At 39.0% G+C, this 22,687-nt stretch overlaps 2 protein-coding genes across 4 annotated transcripts in view; both read left to right on the forward strand.

Moving 5' to 3' along the window:
• The window catches only part of gatad2ab (GATA zinc finger domain containing 2Ab), a 29,736-nt gene extending 23,567 nt beyond the window's left edge, over positions 1-6,169 (forward strand). For both annotated transcript variants that reach the window (XM_063466289.1, XM_063466290.1), the window contains exons 5-11: positions 110-181; positions 1,015-1,131; positions 1,313-1,513; positions 1,674-1,923; positions 2,053-2,459; positions 2,589-2,811; positions 3,530-6,169. In XM_063466289.1, the coding sequence (XP_063322359.1) occupies positions 110-181; positions 1,015-1,131; positions 1,313-1,513; positions 1,674-1,923; positions 2,053-2,459; positions 2,589-2,811; positions 3,530-3,663 (1,404 nt within the window). In that variant the 3' untranslated portion in view covers positions 3,664-6,169. The remainder of the gene's footprint in view (positions 1-109; positions 182-1,014; positions 1,132-1,312; positions 1,514-1,673; positions 1,924-2,052; positions 2,460-2,588; positions 2,812-3,529) is intronic.
• A 2,021-nt stretch (positions 6,170-8,190) lies between these two features.
• The window catches only part of yjefn3 (YjeF N-terminal domain containing 3), a 48,294-nt gene continuing 33,797 nt past the window's right edge, over positions 8,191-22,687 (forward strand). Inside the window, exon 1 of one of the 2 annotated variants that reach the window (XM_063467310.1) lies at positions 8,191-8,584. In XM_063467310.1, the coding sequence (XP_063323380.1) occupies positions 8,517-8,584 (68 nt within the window). In that variant the 5' untranslated portion in view covers positions 8,191-8,516. The remainder of the gene's footprint in view (positions 8,585-22,687) is intronic. The other variant, XM_063467309.1, reaches the window with a different exon arrangement.

A 22,687-nucleotide genomic window follows, 5' to 3' on the forward strand; every position in this document is an offset into this window, starting at 1 on the left:
GACCTGAGTTAGGTACTAGTGAAGAAGGGCTATAAATGTCTGTTTTCCATATGATGTAATGTTTGTACTAAAATATTATGTTTTGTAATGCTGTTTCCTTAATGTTCAGGCTACTGGCTCTGTGGCTACTCCTCCCCCTTTGGTGAGAGGTAGTATTACATCAAGCAAAGGATCCCTTCAGGTAGCTACTCACTTATTCGTCCGAACTTGTATTGCAGAGTCTACAGTTGCACTAGTTATTTGTGAACCACTTGGAATAACCAGAAATTCTGCATTGACTGCTCTAATTATGTGGTCTTGCCATCATCTAAGTCACAGTTTGACAAACACAGTTTGAATAAAAAGGAATTACAAACAAGTTCTCTTTTCATTGTCATCAAACTCACTGAGTATTGACTTACAGTCCAGCCAGTTGGTGAGATACATGGCTTGATTCCAACTTTTACCTCTAATAGAAGAGTTATAGAGCAAGATGAATCTGAGGCTCAAAATATTTTTTCACGACTTGGGCATCCATCTATTCACAATGAGACAAACTTTCTACAGTTGTTAAAAGTTCAGGTCTTGGTAGTCATCGTGCTATTATTCCACCAAGACCACAGCATGCAAATATGAAAGAACGTAACTGCTGAGACATGTCTTAAGTTCATTACAAGACACTCTTGGGACTGCGTTCTTTGGGCACATGAGTGGTTTGGAGAGGTTGGATGACATATCAAGACAAGAAAGCACACAAGTTATGGTGCGGCATAATCTAGTTCTTTGAATTACTAAACTTAAGAGTTCACCTACTCTGTACAACATAGTTCATGTGCTGTTTGTTTATTCACATTGTATTTGACTGTTATTGTAATATAGATGATCCGACCAAACTTTGTCTTGCTATTGTATAATTGCATGTAAAACTACAGAATATTATAGCAGTGATAAGACTTATAACACACACGGTAGACAGTTTACTACTTGTGTGGAGGAAGGCCATTCAGTTTTGATCAAATTGTTTTTACTTTACAGGTGACAGGTCGCAGCTCAGGCACAGTGATTCCCCCTCCCTTGGTGCGGGGTGGCCAACACATCCCGTCCAAACACAACTCTCAGAGTGTCATGCCCCCCCTGGTCAGAGGAGCCCAGGTTAGTGTTTTGGAAGTATATAGAACCTTAATTATTTTTTTTTATTTATTCTTCTGTCAACCAACTTTAAGGTTCTTGGTTGATATATATATTTTCTTTTTCCTTCTCGCATCTCTCCATGATTTTGTGGATAGTTGTCCTCTCTAATGTCTGTTTTTGTGTGTCCGTTGGTGGCTATCAGCCTATTGCAGTGACTCCCCAGCAGATAGCCAGTCTACGTCAGCAACAGCAGCAGCATAGCGGCTCAGGGCCCCCTCCACTCTTGCTGGCTCCGAGGGCCTCTGTGCCCAATGTCCAGGTCCAGGGCCAGAGGATCATTCAGCAGGGACTCATTCGGGTGGCTAATGTGGCCAACAGTAATGTCATGGTCAACATCCCTCAGGTAAGGCAATACATGGTCATTGCATTTGAATATGGAGAAATTCTAGATGAGAGGGCATTTAATTTTGGAACCCTTTTCATTGCATAGGTGGCTAAATATGAAAATGGTGTCTTCATAGTCATTTCTAACAGGTTTTTTTCTTCTTCTTTTTGGTGTCTAGGCCTCTCCAACCAGCCTAAAAGGCTCTTCAGTCTCACCCAACTCTAGTGTCAATGACTCTCCAGCCAGCCGGCAGGCAGCTGCTAAACTTGCACTACGTAAGCAATTGGAGAAGACGCTGCTCGAGATCCCTCCACCAAAACCTCCTGCCCCTGATTTCAACTTCCTGCCTTCTGCAGCCAATAATGAATTCATTTATTTGTTGGGCTTAGAGGAAGTGGTGCAAAAACTTTTGGAGATGCACGGCAGAGGTGGGTACATGTTTGCACTAGTTTGGAGATGTTACAGAACAGCAGTAGATCTACCTGCTGAATGTTATAGTATGAAACCTTGTCCAAAGAACCTCTGCATTTACCATGGGTCTGTTATCCATCATGTAGGTAATCTTGGCCCAGCTGCAGCAATGGCCAGCTCCATTCCCAAAGAGCCATACACCTGTGCCCAGTGTAAGACTGACTTTACCTCTCGCTGGAGAAAGGAGAAGGCTGGGACCATCCTCTGTGACCAATGCATGTCGTCCAATCAGAAAAAGGCCCTAAAGGCTGAGCACACCAGTCGATTGAAGGCAGCCTTTGTCAAAGCACTCCAACAGGAGCAGGAGATTGAACAGCGTATACTCCAGCAGGCAGCCTCCTCTTCTTCCTCCTCTGCTTCCTCAATCTCTAAATCCACCTTGTCCTCCCCCTCACTGTCCAAAAATGAGGTGCTGGTCTCCCACCAGTATAAGCAGGTCAGGGCTGCCATGCAGCACATACCTGTGTCTACTCACCACTCCAGCATTAAGCAGGTAAGCATTTGACTGTATTGTTGAACGACCAGGCTTGTGGTTTAAATGTTTTTTCACAGCCACAATGTTGGTTTAATGTAATGTAGTGCAGCTGCACCAAAACTCCGATCTCTTTGTGTGTCTGTACAGGGTCATCTGTCACACCTCCAGTCTGCAGTTAACGCTCGTAGTGTGGCCCACTCTTTCTCCTCCTCACAGCTGCAGAATGCGGTGACAGCAGCAGCACTGGGTAGTAGGTCCGGTAAGCATGCTGCAGCTCGCTCGTTGCAGCAGGGGGCAAAGGTCGGTGCTGGCGGCAGTGGTAACCAGGGCAACGTGGCTGCCTGGAGGAAGCAGACCGGTGGCAATGCAGGTATATAAACCTGAGACACAGTTATGTAGAGAATGCACTTCAAATGTTCTTACATTCTACTCATCTTTGGAGTAATCGCTCTGTTGTAAGGTTGAGTTATACTGTTACTTTTTGTTCTTTAGTGCCATTCCTTCTGGCATCACCTTTTCATTTCTGTATCTCATTGTAGTACTTTTCAGGTGTTTGCTCATCTAAATGTCATTTCCTGATAATAAGATATCTGAATATTTCGATAAGATATCAAATGTGCTACCTGGAAAATTTCAATCGGAGCCAAAATATCTGATGCACAAAGACATTTTATCAAAGTTTCTGACTGCTGCCTGACTACCTAGTGTTAGCAACAAAATCGAGCATCTCAGTAATTAATAATTAAGAAAGAACATTTTGTCATTCAATAGTAAAAGAGTTTGATATACTTGGTATTTTAAATAAAGAAAAGACACAAAATAAGCCAAAATACAAGGCACAGTAGCCTAGTCTTTAAATGGCAGAGTCAAACTAATTTAAAATTTAAGCAAAGGAATGTAAATTTAGCCAATTTGTGTGATCGTGTATATCAAAACAAAAACAAACGGATTTCTCAATTTTGTGTAAAAGACATCTTTATTTTGATCAAAACTTATAATGAGGATACTGGTACACATGTAAACAAAGTCATTATGAAATGATTAATAACAGCCACCATATTGTCACTTATGTATTTGTGCCTTGACAGGTATGACCATGGCCTACGTGAACCCCAGCTTGTCTGCTCATAAGACCTCTGCTTCAGTTGAGCGTCAGCGAGAATATCTTCTGGACATGATTCCCTCCCGCTCCATCTCCCAAGCAGCAAACGCATGGAAATAATGCAATCCCACTCCCTTTGACACCATAACATTTAGCTCCCTTAACATCAATAACAGCCATTTACATTATTGTTCTAATTCTTTCTATGGATTCGGCCTCTGGCCAAAACGGTGCAGAATTGGCCTCTTGTTGGATAGAGGTGTCCTTACACCTTTCACCATATACTTCTGCTACCTTCTTCCTTTTCTGAATCCTTCCCCCATTGGAGTTGTTCTGTGACAGCTTCAAGATACAAGGAATATGTTAAATATAATATGGGTACCCTTTCAGAGGGATATGGATGACGTGTGTACAATTTTACAGACTTCTTCAGTGATGTTGCCTCTCCCCTTCCCTGTATATTGGTTGAACCTTCCAGTTGCACCAAGAGGAAGTTGCCGGAGATTCCCCGAGCTCCTCTGCCTCTGGATTAGGCAAGGAAAAGTAATAAATACTATTACCCACGTAAGAGATTCGTCTTACTTCCTGCCCTTGTCTAGTCTGAACCAGTCAGACTGAGGCTGTGGTGGCCGAACTGAACGTAACTGAAGACCTCATTACAGGAATTGTTGAGCTTTGAGGACCATCCACAAAATAAGAACTGCTTCAGCTTTGCAAAAATGAATAAAGTTAAAAAAAGAAAAAAAAAAGAAAACTGGAGGAAAAAAAAAATCTATCTACACACAGACTGCCTCTTCTCTCAAACCTACAGCGTGTATAGTAGAGAAGTTGATGTGTGTTGGATTATTTTGTATGGCTGAATGTTAGGATTTTGTCTTCTGTAATTCATATACTGTGTTTGGAATATTGTGCTCCCTGATACTTTGGAAGTGGCCTCATGTCGAGGTCTGAATTTAAAGGCTAATGTTACTGTTGAGGTGGTTTTACATCTGCTGGGTTCCATGTTGCAGCCTACTTTTAAATGCTTTGTTTTTTCTAAGATCAAGAGGAAGAATAAAAATTAAGGTTTCACTGACTCGTTAAAAAAAAGAAAAACATGGGGCATATTCTTAATGAATATTGTAAAATAAACCTTCCAAAGAACTAGTGGAGCCCAAATGGAATCCCTTCTGCTAGAAGGTTTCTAGTTTATTTGAACCCTCTCTGAATATAAACATGAATTCATGCTAAACTGAGGGGGTGTAAGGAATGTCATATTTTTGACATTATTTTGCTTTTAGTCATAGGTTGTGGTGCATTTTTTTTTTCCCTTCTATAGATGAACTATCTGAATTTATTTATAGGGTTAGTAAAGACATATGTGTATGCCCTAAGTTTGAAAGGATCTTCACTTAGAATTTGTTTTCTCTTGTTTGTCAAGTGGCTCCCACATACCCTATGATTGGTCCGAGAGAAGCTGGACAGCATTCAGAATGTAGTTATGCAAAAACCCCTATAGCAACAAATGACATGAACTTCTAGTCTTTAACATTAAAGTGTGTGTGATTTCTGTCAGGTCATTGAATTGAGCTAACTCTGCCTTTCACATGAGCTATAGTGCATTTCTATCAGGTTGCAGCAGCACAGGATAAGCTAGTGAAGTACAATATGTCTACATGTAAAATGGGATTTTTCCATTGCATGTGGACTTCTGTTATTTTACTACCATGTGTTGTCCCCCCCCCCCTTTCATTTCAACCCCTGGGGTGGTCCAGGTGCCTCCACTTAGCAATGATTTTACGGGCACCTTTTGAAAAATGTCTCTAAATTAAAATGTAAAAATGTTGTCTTAAGTTTAATCACAGAGGTTTGTTTAATGAGAAGTGGTATAGCCATCTGACAAGCTGACCACCCCAGCAGTGATTTTTTTTTTCCAGCTTCCTTTATCTTTTATTTTACACTTTTCATGTAGAAACGATCCAGTTTCTTGTGTCTTCATTGATCAGAACTCCCAGTCTTACAGCCCTGTTGCTTAACTCTGGATTTCATCAATACAGATGTAATGTGTGTTTTTTTTTTAATGGCATAAGGATTTGAGTCCTTTATTCATGTCCATATTATACTCTTCAGCTCAGAAGTTTTTGTCAGGTGCCCTGCTGGTATGTGCTGCCAGCATTAGGTAAATGAACATCCTTTGCGCTGTGTTATCACTGTACACCTGGGTTTCATTTAGGATGGCGCACCAGTACACTGCTGATAGAAATACAGGAATATAGTTTCTAACTTGATTTGCTCAAGATCTCGTATTTCTGTCTCAAAGTAGCATCAGAAATATTCCAGGTTATCTGCACATTCCTGACAGGCAGAAGATAGCGGTCCACGTCTTGTGGATGCGAAAGAAAAACAATCGAAATAAGCCCATCACTTCGTGCCCTGCTAAAAGTAACCCTGCGCTGTCCTGACTACTGCCGCCTGCTGCTGCTGTTTGACAACATCACCATTCCGTTTATTTGGGGTCGATGCGCTGTTAAATGAAGTGCTGCCCAAATGAAAAAACCGTATGAAAAATGTTTTTTGGTTTTTTTTTTGTGATTTTCCTTTTTTTTTCTCCTGCTCTATCAAATAATAAAACTAATTTTAATCCCTCTTTCATGGCTGGCTGACCTGTTTATTTGTGGTGTAAATCAACTTCTAGAACTGACTGCATATAAACGATAATCAATGAAGCTAAAAAGCGCACATTAACATAGACACAGTATGTGTGTGTGTGTGTGCGTGTGTATATGAAAACTCAAAGATAAATATAACCAAGTGACCTATTCCTTTGGTTTGATAGCTTGCGGTCAACAATTGCTGTTCTGCTAGTGGCCACTTGAGGGCGACTTTGGAACAATCCCTATACACCCAAGCTAAACTGTTGATTTTAAGCAGCACAAAACCCTGGTATAGTTTCCTCCCTACATGACATATCTACTCATCCACCTGGATTCTAGAAAAAGGGTGTGGCCACTTTGAAAATTTGGAAGCCTTTTGGTGCCTATTGGTGTGTTTAAGGCTGGAGTCATAGAAATTGACCCCCCCCCCCCCCCTTTTTTTTTTTGGCTCCTTGCTTGTTTACCACTACCAGGTATCTGTATCTGTGCATTGCCCTTGCACTTTTTCTTTTTTTTAGACGGTTCTTTTAGAATACATTCCCCGACAGATAACACTGATGTTAACCTGTCTGGTCTCTTATTTTTTTTTGCTGCTGGTGGGCAGACCGAATGAAGTAAGCTGGCCCTGTACTGTATATACTTGGTGTTGGCTCAATAAGAAAATTTGCAGTATGGCACAGCAATATTGTTACTGCTCTCAAAATGCCAGGAAATATAATGCAAACTGAAACACATGTGTTCAAATGAATATTTAATTAAGATAAGATAAAATAAGATAAGATGACCTTTATTAGTCCCACAGGTGGGAAATTTGTTTCGTTACAGCAAAAGTGCAAAGTTATGTAGCAGAAATTAGAAAACACTGGAATGCAATAAAATAAAATAAAATACTATATACAATAGAATAAAATAGAATAATATATACAATAGAATAAAATAGAATACAAATGTTATATACAACTGAGTAAGAAAAATACAAAAGTACAACTTAATTAATTAATTAAAAATATTGTCAGATGGTTCAGTAAATACCAAATTTTCAAAGAATTTGAATTTTCTGGTAATTTTTTCATGGTTCAGGCTTTCAAAGGTTATTGCCCCTTTTTTGCTGCTATTGGGCTGGTATTGCTATATTAATTAAGACCACTAGAGGACAGAGTTTACCAATATTCCTTACGCCCAGGTTTTCCTTTCCTTTCCTCCTTGGAATTTGTCGTTATCTTCCTAATAGGTACATTTATGCAGCTTGAAAAAAAAAATGCAGGAGAATAATTCTGTAATGGAAAAGAAATACAGGCGTCAGTCTGTTAACTGAGCTGTAAGGAGTCAGAAAGTCAGGGCAAACTGAAGGGTGAAAAAGGGAGAGAGACCTTTAAAAAAAGAAAGTGGGCTATTGTTTATTACCACAACCCACTCATGAGCCTCATTCCTTGGCAACCACAGGTTCTCCTTGTGATACTGCTATACATATCCCTTCTCTGTGTGCATGCGCAGCTCTGTGTAAATTAATAGGTTTGCGTTTTCAACAGGTTTACATTTTATGCTGGTGGTGCTGCTTCAGATTAATATCAAGAGGCAGCATTTATTTAGGTCGTAACTATCACTCTGATAATATCACCTATGATTAATGCCGGAGCTGCAAAATACTGCTGTGTAGCCACGTTGGCATTAAAGTGTTATTACTTCAGTTAAGGTAATAGATTTAATTTATCTCCCACCACCACGCGAGAGATGGTAGTGTTTGTAATTCACGGAGCAGTCGAGTGTTTCCTCACTCTGGTGCTTGCTCTCGATTCTCCATCAAGGGATCCTTTGGCAACCAGGGAGTATGCATGGACGTCTTTGTGCTTTTGTGAATTTAGGGGAAGTGAGGGAGGCTGTTGCACCGTCGATGACTGAACAGCTATGATCGTGGCAGCCCGAGCCAATCAGCCAAGGAGCACCATGCCTCCTGATTCTTAATTGGCTGGGTTTCCCGGCAAGCGCAGCTGATACACACAGCCGGCTGGTTTTATCAGAGAACAAGTCGGGGCCACAGTGGGAAGGAGAGAGAGACAGAGAGGAGAGGCAGAGATACAGAGACAAGATTCACTATGTGTGTGTGTGTGAGTGAGTGTATCTAGCAGCCAGTAATTACCATCCAGCGCCTGAACCAATCAAGAGCCGTAGAGAAAGATACAGAGGGAGGAAGCCCCTTTCGATTCTCAGTCTATTCCCAGGCAAAGAAGTAGTCAGTGTGTCCACTGAATCTGAGTCAGACAGAAGGTACGCAAGTGTTTTCTTTGGAGCGGCACAGCTCATCCCTTCTCATATTTGCCGAGTTGTGCTGGGTGAAAACAGATGGACAAGATGAACCATAGCTCAGCTGAGGCAGAGGCTGAGACCATAGAACCACTGCGCTATCTCAGGTAGGCACCAGCTCCGTTCTGTTCTGTTGCTCTTTTACTGCTTCGTCTCTGCTTTGAACTCGTGTCTTTTAAATTTCCTTCCACACTGTTTACTGTCATCACTTCACGAGCACAGTGTGAGAAAGACATACGATAGTGACAGGTAGAATTAGTAAGCAAAGATGGAGTGAATCATCAAAGAGAAGGCATCAAAGACAAGTATTGATTTGAATCTTAGTTTTTATTAATGTTACAATTTGTTCAGGACAAGCTGCTGAAAGATACTTAGGGAACTAATGAGGGCAATCAATTACAGTCACCAACAGTGGAGATGATAGTTAAAGTAATGATTATGGGGTCCACCCCAGGAAACTTTTATACTGCTTTGCCCGTTGTGTATTTTCTTCATTGCTCTTCCAGTCGAGCATCAAATCAAATTACTACAGATATAGGCTATTATTTAATTAGAACACCCACAGTTAATTTGAGCAAAGCAAAGCATCTTATTATTCTGTCCTTGAGGATAAGATGTGTAATCTTGTTATGCGATTTAAGGTTAGTGTAGTGATGCTGTTCTCTTTGCTACCTCCGTAGCATCACTTTTACTGGCAAATTGGAGATGGGGGGAAAAAATAGTAATACTTACTGTATCATAGGCTTATGCTGTATTTGGGGTTTATAGACATGTGCTCTGCCTCCTTGCCTTTTTTCACATAAGGCACTTTTCATGTGGGCTGCTGTCTTAAAATACAACCATTATAAATCTGGAATCATCTCTAACCCTCCGAAGACTGGAGCACACTTTAAACTAGATGTTTAAACATTTGTCTGGATGTTTCTGTTTGTCAATTGTAATATCTCTCTCTCTCTCTCTCTCTCTCTCTCTCTCTCTCTCTCTATATATATATATATATATATAAGTCTGGTCTGAGAGCTACAGAGGTACAGCAACAATGCTCACTTAAGTTTGATAACTGATAACTGAAATATTTGACCTAGTTCTCTATGACAGCCACATTTAACAAGGAGATCCTTTACTCAGTCTTCTGAAATAAAGGGTTGGGCTTTCTGGAGGAATTCTAGGCTAGTTTAAATCTTGTATATCAGAGTCAGGCATTCATCTGAAACATTAAACATTAACAGCGGTCAAGCTGTATAAGTCACTGAGGCAAGATGGACGAGCATCCTTTAAGTGGCACAGCCTAACTCACTATTGAGCTGACCATGCCCATCCCCTTTAGAATGTAACTTTTGCTGTCTGCTTCACACTGAATAGCATGCCATATTACAAAGTTAATATAATCTCAAAACTGGTTTCTTGAATATGAGTTCAGTGTACTCAAATGGCCTTCACAGTCACCAGATGTCAACCCAACAGTGCTGGGAAATGGTGGAACAGGAGACTCAGATCATGTGCAGCTGACCAATCTGCAGCAGCTGTGTGATGCTATCATGTAAATTGACTTTGTGTCAGCCACTAATGAATGGATGAGCAAGAACTTTCTAAAAGCTAGCTGAAGATAAGACTGAAATCTTTCTTCCTCGCTCAAAACTAAGGAAAGTCTTGTTTTGCCAAGCTGGGACCTTATAAAATGTCCCAGCTTGGCATGTAGGAAACCTCAGTGTTATTTTAGAAGGTGATATAAATTTACAATCAGTTTAATTGATCATAAATGCCATCACTGAAACTTCACTTAGGCTTGTAGGCATATTGGTTATTTTAATGATCTTTATACTGGCATACAGAGAACTGCCATTGTGAATAACACACCATCTAGAAAGTTGCTGCCATGAAAACAATGAAATCAATATTTTACCTGGTGTTTTAGGTAAACTATAGTGGATAATTTAGACTGGATTTGCCTTGTCCCACCAGTATCCTAGACTCTGTTTTTGATCCTCCAAGAAATTCTTTGCCTCTAAATATTAGATGTGCTGATGTTTTTAATATATTACTGACAGCTGTCAGTTTAAAGCAAAGAATCTGTGTCAGTGTTGTTTTTAAAATAAACTCCACTCATTTTGTCGCAACCTGTTTGTGTACATTGCATAATTTAACAAGAAAAAAATAATTTTCATTATTTCTGTTGTTGTATAGTAAACCACTGTTTATTGCATTAATTGAAAAAGTGCTATTCAAGCAAAGTCACTTATTTTCAGTCATGTAGCCAATTTCATTATTCCCATCCTTATACACTAAAGTGTATATGTGCATACTAATAATCCTATTTTGATCCACTTTATATTCAAAACACCAATCTGTTGTCATTCTGGGATGCAGTGAAACAGCGATAATACTCCCAGAGCAAAACACGCAAATAAAATGTTTTTCCAGAAAACCTTTTAAAGTCAAAAGAGTCTGCACAGATAAGAGAAACCCCATGTAAGAAAACATTTTACAGCCCATTTAGCTTTATGTTTTGGTCATTAAGAGCAAGGGTTGTACCCAAATGTAGACAAGTGATTAATTTCAGTTTCTAACAGAATAACAGTTTTGGATGTCGTTCAGTCATATGACTCAAATTGTTGTGGAGTATATTCTTCCCCTGGAGTTAAATGAGATGAAGACTAGCTTACACATCAAAGTCGACTGCTGGGTATGTGAAAATGGTCGCAATTATGAGAAAGATATTGTATAAAGCTTTGACAATGAAGAAGAAGAATAGCAAGCAGAAAAAAAGAATATTCTTTTTTTGCTTTGCTTTATTAATTTCTGTAAATGTTTTAATAACTGCGGTAACATTTATGTATTTATTTATGTGCTTTAATAACTGTGTAACACTAATGGTATTTTAAGGCATGAACAGGCACACAATACCACTCCCACATGCACAGTCAGAAATGATGGTGCTTATCAAACCCCTTGAAAGACTCTGAACGGTGTTAAATTTTACAGTGTGATGGCAGGATTAGTGATGCGAACGCCTGGATGCTTTCCAGCCCTGCTGTTTTTGTCTCAGGCTAATCTGCTGAAACTGTGTGTGTTCACTCACAAGTGAATGTCAGTTGCCTTATTCTTCCATCAGTGCACTTAAAATAAGATAATAGAATTAACAAAGCCCTGACAGATGGCGTCTTCATTTTCTTTTTAGAATTTTTAAATAAAAAATATTCTGTGTCCCTCGTTGGATTTTATAATATATGTAGGCACATGGTACCTTCAGACGTCTTCATATTAAAGTCTCTGATGCATGTTTTTTTCACGGTGTACATATTATTTCAATAAATCAGTTTTTTAATGTCTCTAGATACATTACTTTTTCTTTCCTCATGCACTGCCTGCATTTGCCTTCTTCTCCCTGTGTGTTGACATCCGAGCAGCTGAGGCTCACAGATTAACTGTCACCCAAGAGGCTTTTTCCCAGTTGTCAACCTCTCAGATCTCTGCAGCTTGACTGGGACTGGCTGGCAGTCAATTAAGGCAGTCAATTAAAGCCCCCATACACACATAACTGGGGTAGCTGATTATAAAGCTGTTCTCATTGTCAGTACACAAGGCGTGGCTTTTAAATAACGGGACTTGGCTTTTGTAATTCTAAACAGCATAAAGCTCATCATTTATTAACTTCAGCATGTATTTATATGTATGCTTGTAGGCATATTGTCTGTGTATGCGCCATTCTTCTAATGTATTCCCACAATGAAATGAAGCAGTGATTCATAATTCGTTCTAAAATGACATATTGATTTTGAGTTGGTAACTGATATCAGTTTAATAGTTGGTAGCTGACAAGCTGTTCGTACAGCAAACCTGCAAATAATCGCTGCCTTAGAAAAATAAAGCTGTTCAGTGATCTGATATAATTATACAGAAACTCTAATGCATTTGCCAGAGGCAAGCAGAAACCCATTTAGTTAATTAACGAAATCCTCAATATAGCACAATCATGCTGTGTTAGTGCGTTAATGGTGGTGACTGCAGAAGTAATAACAAACTACAGAGATACACAGATAATACAATATAGGACGTGTAGCGCTAATTCTTAAAAAAAACCAAACAAAACGTATTTTATTTGGATCTCAAATCAACTCAAGTACTTGAGCTGATTTCATGCCCAAGGCAGTGGATAACCTGTCAATGTTGGCAGTAGTTCTGAGCTAGTGATGACTTGGCCTTGGAATCAGCACAGGTGCTTGATGCTGCCGGTAGCCTCTAAAAGTTCAGATGAGTAAATCGCAGAGGGCAAATTTTGGGCTTGTGTGTTGTGCATTCAGGCAAATAATGTCCTCCTGGCAGAAGAAGTGAAAATACCTCAACACAAAAGCCTGGATGTTTACCAGGCTGTATTTTTAGTAATTGTGTTCAGTGGAAAATTTTACAAGGCCTTCTCAACATTTGCCAGCACAATATATCCTCATATTTATATAATATCTCCTCTCTCTCAGCTCTAACAGTGATTGTAGTTTTAGTCCCATGCGGGCCTGCTGCACCTGAGGCCTGCAGCCACTCACACAGAGAAATTTTAGACTCGTGGTCTGAGATGTTTTCATCTGTCTCCTGCCAGAACGATCAGCTATCTGAATTTACCTGCTTTGCCTTCATGTTCTTCATACCTTGACGAAAATTATTATTGAGCTTATTGTTATTCCCTTGGCTTGCCTCCCTCATTTCAGCTCCCCGCCACCAATTCCCATGTTGGCAGCTCCATTTATTTGTGTGACAGCTCCAGCATTTATTTATAGGCTTCATGTAATGATTAGGGCAGAGAGGTTGAGATGCAGAGAGGGAGGATCAGGCGAGAGATGATTTGCCAGAGGGCAATGTTTGGCCATGATTTTTCTCCTCCATTAAAGACAGATTAAGTCCATTCACCATGTTTGAATGAGGAACATCGTGTGTGTGTGTGTGTTTGTGGGCGGGGGTTTCAAAGTTTTGTGATCTACTTTTTTAAAATGTCATTACTTTTCTAGCATACATAGCGCAGGTGTAATTAATGAAGTTCACTGAGTGCTTTTGATAACCCCCCAATTATTAATGAAATATAACATAAAAAAACTTTCTTGTATTTTAAGAAGATTTAAGTAAGATTTTCTTGTATTTTTAATTATTAAATCTTATTTTTTTGTGATATTGAGCAATATTTCCTCAGGCTTTCTGAAGGTCTTTAAAAACTTTTCTTTGGGAATCTTTCTGTCAGGTTCTTGTACCTGACCTTTTTAAGAGGAATGTTTTCTTTTTATGGTCTGTTAAGCCACTTAACACTGACCTATGAATCATTCAGGCATAAAAAAGGCACCTAACCAAGCAATGAACCAGTGATGTGTCTGCACATAATAGACTAACAAACAGTTTTAAATGGTATCTTTATGGTAACCATTTATTCCTATTTTACAAGAATGAATTCCTATTTTAAGATTTATACTTACAATAGATAAACCTTATCTGAAGGTCATGTCCTTAGGAAATAGGAAAAAAAGCCCAACTAAGACCTCACACAGGCCCTAAGAGATGCATCTAACCCTTCAGTTGATTCATCTACTGTTTACTGAAGGCTCTTCAGAAATAAACTCATTGGAAGCGTGGCTGTCAAGAAGACATTCTGAAGGAAGAGAAACAGGGAGAAAAGGCTGAGGCATGCTAAATTACACAAGAACTAGATTAAAAATCAGTGGCAACAGGTCTGATAAGTGATGAATCCAAATTTGGAATTCCTGGTTCAAATTGTTGTCAGTGTAGGAAGTCAGGAGAGGAGGGACATCTGTAAAACATGGCAGAGTCTTTGTCACAGTTTTCTGCCAATGGTTTCTGGAGATCTTGTCAAAACTGAGGGAATTATGAACACAAAAATGTAATATCAGAATCTGATTCAGCATACAATAGCACCCAGAAAGAGTCTGACTGCCTGAATACAAATTTGAAGTTTAAACATTATTGAAACAGTGTGGGATCCTCTTAGGAACAGAACAAAAGGCAGCCAACATCCAAAGAAGAGCTTGGGATGTCCTTCAAGAAGCTTGGAGAACTATTCATGAGGATTATTTAAAGAACTTACAAGAAGTCGAGCAATGTCAAAAAGTCACAAGGCTTTTGCACATTGCTCGACTTTAAGCATATAGGCTATTTGAAGGAGGAGTTTGACCAAGGCATTTTTTGCAGCGCACAGCAGATGTAATTCTCTGGTAATAACACAAAGAAGGGTAGCCAGGCTAGCATCTATTTGAGGCTAGAGATTATCACATCAGCATGCTAACATGCTCCAAACGACAACATGTAGATATTTATCAGGTAAATATTTTTCCAGAAAACTGCCTGTGAATTTGTACACACACTTCACACACTAAATTAAAAGATAACACATCTATATGACATAGTGTGGGCAGCTGACCTCTGTGCATGCACACCAGAATGAATTAGCTCAATGAATTAGCTTAAGCTTTACAAGTCTTTAAAAAAACCAAACAAAATTGAATAACATGGAAATCCAATTCTTTTATTGTCTCTAATCGGAAGATTTTGACTGGAGTACAGTTGATAGATATTGATCAGTTTAAGCTACCAGAATCAATAAACCCTAAATTAAAACATTGTAAAAAGAAAACTGATGCATCTTTGCAACTGTACACGAGTTACAACCATTTTCATTATTCAGGCTGGATAATTTGATGAAATTGCTTGCAATTGATTATCTAGTGTGGGAAAAATGCGCCAGGAGATGTGTATGGGGATGATCTAGAAAGTAGAACACTAGAGAAATTGAGGTGCTGCAAAAACATATAATTCAGACGGCACTAAAATCGTTCTACACATACTGTTGGTTATTATTTTATTATAGTTCATATAAAAAAAGGCCTGTCAAATTTTATTAGGAAACATATGTCATAACGTCACTGCTGTACCTTATCATGCAGTAAGTACACACACTTGTGGTGTGATCAGTGACAAAAGCTTTCAATCAGCTGATTTGTTGTTGGTTTGAGTACTCTTTGCTCAGTTATGAATTTTATTAGCCTATTGAAAGCTAAATGCTCACACTAAGCGCTTGATGATTAGCAAGTAGGATTTCTATACATGTTGACACTCTGCTCTACAGATATTTATCAAATTTTTTCATTTTGTCATTTGTATTTATTACAATTATGATGTTGTATAGTAATGCTGTGGTGCCTGTGTGAATAAGTGCAATTTAAAAACTGCATGCATCAGGTGACTGTCAAGGACCTGGAATTGTCAGATTTTCAGCAGCATTCTAGACCCTGATTGGTGACCGGCCAGTCAGCCTCACACCAGTTGGTCTTTCGCGCTAACAACAACTTAGCGTGGAGTCACCTCACTGTGAGGTTCACCAAGTAAGGTGTGCAGAGACGACCAGAAAAACATCATAACAACAAACCTAATCAGACACTTAAATCATTTTAAAGAAGTGAAGAAAAACTAAACAAACAAAAGTGGCAAAAGCTAAAGCTATCCAAATGCAGCCAGCTTCAACTTTAGAGCCTTGGTATGAGCAAAAGATCAAAGCGGTTAGGGGGAAAGTTATGAAAAAGAGAAAAGGGTCAACGTCTTGTTAACTTGTGAATTTGAATTAATGTTCAAGAAATCTCATGACCCTGCTTTTGTTTGGTGAGGTAAAATATGTTGTTAATCATTTGTACCTCTGTTTAATAGCTAAGCTCTTTATTTTCTGTTTTTTCAGTGACAGAAGATCTTGTAACTTATTGGAGTTTACAGAAAATTTTAAGTTGGATCATTTTATTGTTAAAATAATGTTTGCATTGAAGAAAGTGATTTTTATTTGTTTGTACTGTCAGTTATATTCTGGAAGGAAAACCAGGAAGCTAGCAGGTCACACTAAACAACTGCTAATTAGTACTTAAGAAATTATAGCTGAGGTCTTACCTTTTTCTATTAAAAATAAATAAAAGTTTTTTGACACAGTAGCTATTATTTGGAATGAGCCACAATCACCCAAAGGCTAAATGGCTAAATAGAAACTAAGAAGGCAAATACAGGGATGTGGTAATTAATTTTTCATGTTGATGAATTCACACCAAACACCACCTCCCTGGTGAGGTTGAGGTCTGTTTCACCTGAGATTTGACAGCTCTTATGTTCATTTCCCTGACCACCTAAAACAAAAAAAATACTGTAGATTCAGGTTTAAATCAGTCTCCAGGCAGCAGCCTTTGTTAATCAAGAACACAAAAGAGCCATTCGAGAGAGGCAGAGCTCAGACTCTCATCTCCTCATTATGCCCACACTGTGAATCATGGGATTTCAGTGGATATCAGGGGACACTGGAGAAAAAGCAATATTCCCCACGAAGTGCCCCAATTTATTTAAACAAAAACACACACATACAATGGCAGATGCACCCTCACGCACAAAACCCAACAATTGCTTTAGCAGTCATCAGTTTGAAGAAAAAAAAGAGCAGACACAAAAGGTCAAACACTTACTGCGGATTGAAGTGATGGGGTGGGTTTGGTGCACTTATGTCCACTCGTGGTTTCTGTGGCAAGACATATACTACAAATTATCCTGCAAACTAGAGCAGGTGCACACGGTATATGTCTGCATGTGCAGATTCAGAGCGGTGAGACAGACACTTTTTTGCAAAAACACAAGAAAATCTTTCGTGCTTTAAAGTGACGAGATGCAATATGGTCAAACAGTGTTAAATATCGTAAGTGGTAGGAGATCACAGGAGTGACCTTCTTGCAGAAGCTCACTTGGATACTTTTAAAGTGTAAGCTGTGCTTATCACCATCTGCTCACCTCTAAAGGCTGCTAGTTTTGTATTAACCCAGATAACTGTCATAGAAAGAGGCTGTTGGAGTGTAAGCACTGGAGCAAATTTTAATGATTTTCTAAGAGGTTGCTCAATACATCCAGCTGTTAGGAGTGAACCTTCTTTTCCTACCACTTGTGCTCAGCTCTCCATGTTGCTCGCTGTGAAACAGTGGATTCTTGTACATGCATAACAAGATGAAGTTAAGAGGGGTCCTCTCTGGGTTCAGTCATTTCAGGTGTCTCTTAACAGAGACATATTTCATTTATTATTCCTCAGACATTTAATGTAATTTAAAGATTTAGGATTGGATACTTAAAACCTGAAAACTGAAAAACATTTCACTGTGTACGTCAAGGATGCTTATTTGTGTATGTGACTTAATGTGTATCAGATCGGTTTGACAAGCACTTTTGTCTCTCTGGTGGCAGAAAACATATTCAGCTATGACATCTGTTGAAAACCTTTCATCTAGATGCCTCAGGGGTCTTCACCCCCAAATTTTCATCAAATGCTCAAACCTACATAAAGTGCTAACAGATTGCTAAATAGAAAAGGCAACCAATAGCTGCCTGGAAAACACAATAACATATTTTGCTATAGTAGTTTTGGGCTATGATTTGAATATAGTGTGCAGTTTTAATGCTGCTTTATAAATTAATTATAAATGTGTTCTCTTTTCTCTATTTTATTCACATTTAGTTTAAAGAACATACCTACATGGCCTTGCTTAATATTTCTGAGTTTATGACAGTGTGTGTCTTGCATAATCAGTCTTTGTATGGCACATTCAGTTGTTACTTTCATATTTTTGTGATTTTTTTAAAAAAAGGTATAGAAGTACTCACAACTTCCACTGATGACAGGCGCTTTCATTTGACTCAGTGAAACAGAGCACCAGGCTATTATTAGAGACAGGGCATTATTTCATTTGGCAGGTCCACACTGTGCTTCAATTACCTTTGGTTAATTAAACTATTGTGTTGCTTGAATATGAGCTTTTCATATATTTCAGTAGGCTTAACAGTGTTGTAGGTGAGACATGCTCTTCCCCTCCTTCTCCTTGTTCGTCTTCATGTTTTTCCATCTCACTTTAAGTTTTTTTTTGATCAGCCCGAATAATATAGCTGTTATTAATCAACATGATTATCTGGCCACTCAGGTTTCCTGCCTATGATGTTGTTTGTTCCCAAGCTCTGAGCAATGCAATTAGTGAGGGAAATGTTATAATGAACAATAGAAATCAGGGCCACAAACAGACATTGGCCATTTTGTTAGGTACACCTTGCTTACACCTGGTTTTCCTTAGAACTGCTTTAACTACATGCATTTAACAAAATGCTGGAAACATTTCTCGGATATTTTAGTTCTTATTGATATGAGAGCGTCATGCAGTTGCTGACGAGTCTTATGGTCGTCTGCTGCTGTAGCATATCAAAGATGCTCTTCTGTATACCTTGGTGGTCATGAGTCATTATTTGAGTTACTGTTGCTTTCCTGTCAGCTTAAAGTTTGGCCATTCTCCTCTGGCATCAACAAGGGATTTTTTTTTCCTGAGAACCGCAACTCTTTTTCAGACTATTCTTTGTAAACCCTAGGGATGACTGTGTAGGGAAAATCCCAGGAGATCAGCGCTTTCTGAAATACTCGAGCCTATATGGCACCAATGGCCATGGCTCATTCAAAGTCACTTACATCACCTTTCTTCTCTTACGCTCAGTTTGATTTTTAGCAGGTCATCTTGACCATGTCTACATGTCCAGAATGCATAGAGCTGCTGGAATGTGATTGGCTGATTATATATTCATATTAATAATAAGTGTTTGAGCAGGTGTACCTATAAAGTGCCTGGTGAGTGTATCAATAAGATCAAGGTTAAAAGAAAAATGTTTTCTTTGAAGGGGCCTTCTATACACTAAATGTAATACTGAAAAAATATTAGCACCAATAGTTTTCATTATATTCTTTAAAAGTTGTACAATTCCCTTATCACATTATTTACGGCAAGAAAGAACTCATGAAAATCTGTGTTTTTCTCAAATATGTGATATGGTTATTTGCCTAGATTATATTCATGCAGACTTCAGTGTGTGCAGACAGGATGCACCATCATTGTGTGTGAGCATTTGTTGACTATTTTGTTTACCGAGCTACATTTAGAAACTGACAGCCATGAAAAAAAGAGGAAAAAAGAGGTACGGCTTGTGGGTGTGCAATGTCCCTGTTTATTTGTGTAGATGATGGTGGTGTTAGATAAAAGCTTAAAAAATGGTTTAGTGTACGCTGCCTGGCACCTCACTTTTCTGTTTCAGTAAGGGTGGGATTTCAACAAGAACACTTGAGCACGCTGCTTTTTTGATAAAAACCTTCCAACAATTCAAACCATATCAGCCTCTGATGGAAGCTCACATCCAAGCTGTAGGTTAGCTTGTGCTTCACTGAATAACAGATTTCAGTCTGCTGAAAAGAAAAAGAGACAATGGCCTCTTTTACTGTGTATTGAATAATCCTTGTTATTATACCTCTGTCATTACTGCCTCATATCCATGTTGAGCTCTAGTTTTGTTATGTATTATTTTGTATTATTATTGTTAGTATTGATTTTTTGTGGGCTATTGATTATTGATTGATTATTATAACTTCCTTTTCACTTTCTTCTTAAACCCAGACTGAGCTGTGCACACATGTGCTCAAGCGTTTACATTTCAGTGTCCTTAACATACAGGAAAAAGCCATCAAATCTATCAAGACATCTTCATGCCCACAGAGGAATGACAGAATTTACATGGAGATTTCTGAAAGTGAAAGATGGTTATCAATCTTTTTTGTGCACATTTTATATTTGTGATACAGGTCTAGATTCTAGAATGCCTGGTTTGTAAATTAATATAAGCGAATAAAATCTCACATGGTGAAGCTGAAACATTGCTACTGCAGCAAGACAACAAACATCATCTATAAAAACGAAACACAGTTTCATCAACAGTCACTGTGTTACGTTAGATAACACTGCACTACCTCGCGCAGCCAGTGGCCTAGTGGTCATTTGGCAAAACGCATTAGCCTGCTTGGGATTCTTTCAGATTTAGATATAGTCTGTCTGGCCAATACAGTTGCAACTGATGTTTTTATAATTGGTGACTGTGGCCTCAAAGTCTAGTTCCACTTTATTTATGTTTACGAGGAATTCTTATGAGTTATCTGTGCGAGGACCTTTGCAAAACTCTTGCTTTATTATTTCAGAACAGTCTGTGACTCACTGTGTGTGTAAATGTGTGCATACGTGCTTAAACCAAAGTTGGGATTATCCTGTTCTTTGTGTTGCTTATTTTGGCAGGACGTGGGGTAGAGGTTACTTTATTTTTACTGGAACCTTGAACTTAGGTTGCCTATTGAAAAGGTTAAAAACTGGTTGTCAGAGGTTTGTAGTTTGTGTACTAAAATTATTGAAAAATATTTCGAAAGATCAGCTCAACTCACCAATTACACTGAGGTATCCATCATATGTCCCCCCATTTTCTCCCAATTATCAATTTCAGGACTGTGGGAGGCCTAGAACCTATCCCAGCTGTCATGGTGTAAATTCTTATGAGTTATTGACATGAGGACAGATCTGCAGGGAGCACTCTGGGCAGATCACCAACCTGTCACATATGCAGAGAGACAACTATTCATGCTCACATTATTCACACCTACAGAATTGCCTGTTACCCTTAAACCCATGTCTTTGTACTGCTGGAGTAACTGAAGAGAACCCACACAGACATTAGAGAATTCTTGCTGTGAAGCAACGGTGCTTGCCACCATACACTGAGGTGTCTGTGTTGTGCATTTGGGTCTTAATCCTGTTTCCCCCACCATTAGGAATAGAGCATATGACATCTCAGTGACGTTAGTCACATGAGTCATGAGGACAAAACACTCTTCTGCCATTTACTCAGCAATGTGGTGCACTAAATATAAGAGGTGCACACTCATCATACACTATGCGTTTTATTGTATTTTAACTTTTTTTAAAGTTGTTTTTTTAAGCAATATAGATCTGAACATTTGAAGTAAATGGAAAAGAATCTGGATTTCTTCATGTGGAAACTAAAAGATGATACAAGCAGTCTGTGCCTTTGTTGCTGCTGAACATTTCTTGTATTTCCATATTCAAAATTGTCAGTATCCACCTTTCAAAGCTAAGCTTAGTAGGTCTACTTGGACATTTCTATGAACTGGAGAATTTCTATCCAACTTTGCACTGCACCATATCTCTCCAGTGCCAAGTGGCACTACAGCAGAGTCTCCTCCAGGGTGACCATGCCTGCAGCATCTCCCAAGGAAGCTGCTGAGTGGAAACTCTTGAGCCACATTTCAACTTCTCTTCAGCAGTGCCTTAAGCTGATAACAAAAAAAAATATAAAAAAAATCCCCCATTTACTATTTCCACTCGAGATAGTAAGTGGTATTTGAAGGTAAGGGGGTCCTTAAAAACCTGATTCTTAAAATCTGGGAGTTACTTTGTCAAACAGACAATTTCCTCAAATGGTAGCTACTGTGTCGCCTTTCATAACAAATTGCTCCACTTGTAATTTCTCTTCTTTCAGCGTTTTTTCTTCTGAAGCCTGTGGAAGAGTCGCTGACAGGGGTCAGAGCTGTTCTGAGGAATGTGACTACAAAGAAAAGTGTTCTCATGGTGACAGAATGGGAGCGATGCCCACTAGCAACTCGCCTTATGTCGTCTTTGCTGGAAAATCAGCGTGGGGATCCGGAGAAGTATATGTAGAGAGCGTGGGTGGGTGGGGGATAGCAGAGAAGAGGAAAAAGAGTGGGTGAGGTCCGGTGAACAGTTAATAACATCCAGAGGTTTTGTGCCAGTTGCCATAGAAACCAGCCCTGGCTACACCCCAGTGAGGGATGTAGTCTGGCTCCGTGTGAAGTATAGGGATGATCTTTTTGTTCACCCTTGAAACCCTAGGCTTTTGTTTGAAATGTTCACCTGCAAAAAGATTCCCCAGAACACGATATAAATATAAGAATTTTAGAAACATAATAAATGCAACAAAGCATTACTTCAGGGATACCAGCAGATCAGCTGATCTCAATACCCGATATGCTCCTACACACAATTAGCAAATTTCATTTATGACCATACTATTTAACCTTCAAGTAAGTTTGCTACCCACCTCCACCCCAGAATGCCTTTTCCTGCATCTGTTGTGTTTGATGCCTTCTTTGTTCGGTGCTGGTTTTGCTGCTGCTATCATGCTTTTTCTTGCATGCATATGGAAGTGCTTGGTTTTCTTCTGAGATCTCCCTTGTGTCAAATGCAAATTACCACTGTGTAGTGGTTTATATTCACCTAACAAGAAAAAGATCCCTGGTTTGAATCTGGGAAGAGACACAAATC

This window comes from Pelmatolapia mariae, linkage group LG23 (genome assembly GCF_036321145.2).
Source record: "Pelmatolapia mariae isolate MD_Pm_ZW linkage group LG23, Pm_UMD_F_2, whole genome shotgun sequence".
Classification (NCBI taxonomy): Eukaryota; Metazoa; Chordata; class Actinopteri; order Cichliformes; family Cichlidae; genus Pelmatolapia; species Pelmatolapia mariae.